This window comes from Quercus lobata, chromosome 8, assembly GCF_001633185.2.
Source record: "Quercus lobata isolate SW786 chromosome 8, ValleyOak3.0 Primary Assembly, whole genome shotgun sequence".
Lineage (NCBI taxonomy): Eukaryota > Viridiplantae > Streptophyta > Magnoliopsida > Fagales > Fagaceae > Quercus > Quercus lobata.
The window spans coordinates 15619452-15624738 of record NC_044911.1 but is presented as its reverse complement, the minus strand read 5'-3'; the positions used below and the strand labels follow the sequence as shown (position 1 = coordinate 15624738).

Genomic DNA, 5287 nt, shown 5'->3' with positions numbered 1-5287 from the left:
TGACCCACTAATGATACAATTTCCATTGGGTCCACAAAGTCCTTAATAGTCACAGTAATCTCTAGGTACTGATGTATAGCGGCGCCAAACTTGCTCAGCTTCAATCCAGATGTACCGCTCACGTGTATTGCTGGTTTGGTTCAAAATTATTCTTGAGATTACAGATTTATTTTTTAGGGTGTATGTGTAGTACACCTCAAAGTCATTGGAAACAAAGTTGTAATCATAAACCGGGTTCGGCTTTAGACCCGGTGAACCACTAAACCGAAGGCCATTCCATGGGCCGGGACGGTAAACCTTTTTGTTTCCTTTCCAAATAACAGGCTCAGGGTATGCATGCATTTCTATCCCATAAGTGAAATCTCCATAAGTGAATATTGTACTCAGAGATGGATCATCTGGATTTTTCCATGCAGTAAGACTCCACTTAATGCCTTTCGTTGAGTCCCATCCCAACTTCATTCCTGGTAAAAATGTATCAGATGGATAGTCGAAGCTTTCCCAGAAAGAGATTCCTGAATTACCATCTCTTAGTACAAGATTTCCTGAGTCTGAGAGCTGTAACACAGGATTCTTGGCTTGTTTTTGTGTTCCTAATCCTGTTGACCAAACAACGCTCTTATTCTGACTCATAAGCACAAGACTGCCTGTACTGTTTATCATCAACAAGCCAGACGAGTCATTGATGGGGTTGAGTCGGTTTGCAACCCACACTACAGTTTTAACTGGGATATTCTTGTACCATATTCCTAAGTAGCGATTCTTGGAAATACCAGGACTGAAGAATCCCAGTTCGAAGCTTCCATCTTTAGAAACTAAGGTACTTCCATCACTAATATATAGGGATGGAGTAATGCTATCTACTGCAAAGGAGACTTTGGATAACAAAAAGAGTAAATAAGTTAGCAGAAAAATAAAAGAAAGAATGCCCATTGATTTCTTAGTTTCAGACTTCCTGGTTTATGATCACTCACAACTTAAACAAAGAGAAGAAAGGGCAACTGCAGATGCATTCACATTTTATTGGTGAAATTTTATCAATAGTGCAGTCTTATCTGACTTTTCAGCATTTCAAATTTTCAACAGAATTGGGATTTTTCCTGCACCACTAACTATACCTAGTCCTGGTGACAATAAATACAACGTTGTTTCTTGGAAAGGAAAAGACAGGTACCTTGTCACATGGACTCTATACATGAGAGGATTAAGACGTTTTGTGTCCATCTGCGTGGTCGTTGGGCTATTATTGACTCGTAGCATCCACGAATTTCGTTTCGTATTTTAGTTGAAAAACAGCATTTGCATCTGTAAGAACACCACGCATAATGTTTAGCAAAAAAAAAAAAAAAAAAAGAACACCACGCATAATTATTACTTATGAATTATTTAACGCCACCATTCCCATGCTTTTTTATAATTTTTTTATTATTATTTATATATAGAAGAAAGTCCTTGCTTTCTGCCTATGCTTATGGCTATAAGAAAACCTCTAGGCTGTATAATCACCAATTTATGATAGAGAAAGACTTAAGGCCACTTAAAAACTCTATAAAATTCTAATTTTTGTTGATAACCAATTAACCTGGTCTAGGAGCTAGGCCATAATTGGGTCATTAGTTTAACCAATGCATCACTGACTGAATTGTAGGGTCAAATAAAAATTTATAAAATTTTAAAATAATTTGAAGAAATCGTAAGATAAATATTTAAATTGTAAAAACAGACATGCCTAAATTACTAATTAAAATTAAGCCTATAAAACTAGCCACGTTTCATAAGTAAAAATACTAAAAAACAAAAAAATATAAAGAATGTCATAGAATCACAGTCAAGTCTTTGCTAAATAAAATCATATTAAATGAAGAACAAAAGCATATCTCAAATTTCAAAGTCACATTCTATGTACATTGCCTATTTTTGTAATTGTTTCGATCTCATAGATTACGATGTGAACTAAAACTTGAGACTCTATTTTTCTTTGGAAGCGTATATCATCAAATTTATTATAAAATCCTATATTTCCATTAGGCTCCTCCTTTTTAAAATAGTACCTATAAAAATAATTTTGTTTAAAATCACAAAGTGGTTGAGTGAAAACAGCAGATCGGGATTGCACGGATTACAAAAAGCCTACTGGATTTTAGAATTTAAATGCACATGTCTAATCAAACTAGAATGATTTAGGAATAGGTTTATTGGTTTATCAATTAGACTAGGGTTGGTTTGGGTTTAATAAATGTCTAAAGTCACAGCACAAGATTAAGGGGGTATTTTAGTAGAGGCCATCGGGGCAATAGTGTCAAAATTGCGTGAAATTTGGCAAGTTGAAGGGAAATGAAATTCTGATCCAAACTCGAGACATGTCTTGAGCATCGCCTAAATTTAGGCAAATTCCTTCGTTAGGGCCCGAAAACAGTATTTTTGCTATTTATAGTAATATTTGTTTTTCCTTAATATAACTTTTAGTTTAAAAGTAATGTAAGGTTGAATTTATTCAATCATGTGTTAACTTTATTTCGTGCCAAATTTGCTTGTAATTTAGCAATTAGATACCTTGTATTTAGGTGGGAATTATGTAAGGGTAGTGTGTGAGGGAATGTGAAGAAAGCTCAAGAAGTGTGCACTCAAGAAGAGCCTCGTGACTGGATCTCATGATTGGCTCGCGACTGGCAAGTCACCAGAATAGCACACGTGTGAAGCATGCAAGGGGAGCTGAAGGGTCATGCCAACTGTAGCATTACAGGACAAAACTTCTAGTCTAGCCAGGCAGTTCGCTCGCAACTCAAACTTGTGACTCGTTCCAGTCGCAAGGTTGAGTCGCCAGAATGCCCTGTTTGGTTGTAACTGACTCTTCGCATTCCTCATACACCCTACTATAAATACTCTTATACCCATGAAATATAGAGAGCTTCCAGAGAGAATTTTGAGAGAGAAACCATAGAGAAAAACAAGATTGACTCATTCACAATCTTCGTCTTTTGATTCTCTAAATTCCTCTACTCTCACCCTCCCTCTCCATTGACATATCCTTGAGAGATGCATTTAGCCAAATCCTTATCTCACCATACCCATATTAGTGAGGAGGTATTTTGGTGCTTGGGAAGCAATTCAGAAGGGACCAATTCATTTTAGTTGACGCAATGGGCTATTGCGGGATCTAGTAAGCTAGAGAAGACAAGGTTCGGCATAACCCTGTTGGAGCAAGAAGCTTGGAGGGCTTAGGTGCACTGGGTAGATTAGGCTTGGAGGGTCTTATGCTATTCATATATCCTAACTTCATTCTCTAGTGGATTATTGACCGCTTAAAGGGTGGCGGAGAGGTTTTTCGCCAAGTACTTTGGTTTCCTCTTTAATAACACATCGTCGTGTTATCTTTGTGTTTGCATCTTTCTTCCCTTTCTCTTTACCTTTTAATTACTGCTGTGATTGTGATTAATCATGATTTAGAGTGTGTTATCAATTTGGGTTTAGCTTATATTCATATTTTGCACATAAATTGTTTGTTTATAAGCTTGTGTGGGTAATTTTTATTTGGGGGTCTAAACGTTCATAGGTGTTTTACATACTATTTGAACTTTCAAGTAAGAATAAGATCCCGTCTATTTTGGAACGACCCTTAAAGTTAGAAATTTATAATTTTGCATTTAACTCAATTTTACTATTTTTGGTAAAATTTGGTATTTTGCCACCTAAGCTTGTAATTAATGCGAATTAGGGTTTCAGACGTTTCCTAGTCATTCTAGGGTCTTATTTTCTCAGTATTTATATATTTTGTAGCCTCCAAAGGCAAAACAGATTATTATCACTAAAAATATAGATATTTTGTCAAATTCTTTCTCTAGTGGATTCCAATTTATCTCTTAGTAGATTTAGGGAAACTCCTAGTGGATTTGAGGTTTACTACCAGAAGCTAATAGTTTAGTTTTTGCTCCATCAAGAGGGCATCGTGTGTGCTTTCTTTTGAATTTCGCGACATCAAGAAATAAAATGCAATTAAATAGTCTTTGTAAGGTTGAATTTATTAAATCAAGTATTGGCTTTACTCCGTGTCAAATTTTCTTATATTTTAGCAATTAGATACCCTGTATTTAGGTGGAAATAATGTAAGGGTTATGTGTGAGAAAGTGTGAAGAAACTCAAGTTGTGTGCATTCAAGAGGAGTCTCGCAACTGGATCTCGCGACTGACTCGCAACTGTTAAGTTGCCAAAGTGGCACACATGTGAAGTATGCAGGGAACTGAAGGGTCACGACAGTTGGAGCACTACAGGACAAAATGTACAGTTTGGTCAGACAGTTAGCTTGCGACTCAAACTCACGACTCTTTCCACTCACGAGACTGAGTTACAATATTGCCCTGTTGGATGAAAACTGACTTTTCACATTCCTCACATACACTACTATAAATACCCTTATACCCACGAAATATAGAGAGCTTCTAGAGAGAATTTTGAGTGAGAAACCCTAGAGAAAAACAAGATTGACTCATTCACAATCTTTATCATTTGATTCCCCAAATTCCTCTACTCTCACCCTCTCCATTGACATAACCTTGAGAGGTACATTTGCCAAATTCTTATCTCACCATACCCATATCAATGAGGAGGTATTTTGGTGCTTAGGAAGCAATTCAGAGATGACCAATTTACTTGGTTGATACAATAGGCTTATTGCAGGATTCAAGAAGCTAAAGAAGACAAGGTTAGGCGTAACTCTGTTAGAGCAAGAACCTTAGAGAGCTTCAGTGCATTGGGTAGATTAGGCTTTGAGGATCTTTTGCTATTCATGTATCCTAACTTTTCCTAGTGCTAAGGACTGTCTCACCCTTGGTACCCTCACACATCACACATGTCTATGTTCAATGAATGCCTTATTCATTTATGTGATTGTACTTGATTAAATATGTTGCACTTACTCAATCATATGTTGATCAAACACAAAAAGATTTTTGAGTATTTTATTTGTTTTTGGAAAGTGCTTTTGTTTTGAAAAAAAATTTCAAAAACATTTCAAAAACTGTGTAACTCTGTTTTAGTGACTTACTCTCACGGGTCACTCCAGTCGTGAACTTACTTAGAAGCTCTCACTACTCTCTGGCGAGTCAATCCCCCAATTGCAAAAAAGACTTAAAAAAATTTCAAAATTTCAGGGTTTTTAGCATTTTTGTAACTCATTTTGGCGACTGGTTCGCAAGTGGAAGCTCTAGTTGCGAGTTTACTCAGAATGCTTCGCGACTCGCTTCGTGAGTGGACCTTCCAGTCGTGAAAAACACTTAGACAAATTTTTCAA

The 5287-nt window shown here is 36.4% G+C and overlaps 1 protein-coding gene across 1 annotated transcript; it reads right to left on the bottom strand.

Annotated features, from left to right (window-relative positions):
• Positions 1 to 42: 42 nt before the first annotated feature.
• On the bottom strand, positions 43 to 933 carry LOC115956474 (G-type lectin S-receptor-like serine/threonine-protein kinase At4g27290). The gene has a single exon (XM_031074842.1). It carries the CDS (start codon positions 931 to 933, stop codon positions 43 to 45), a length of 891 nt encoding a protein of 296 aa, XP_030930702.1.
• Positions 934 to 5287: the final 4354 nt, after the last annotated feature.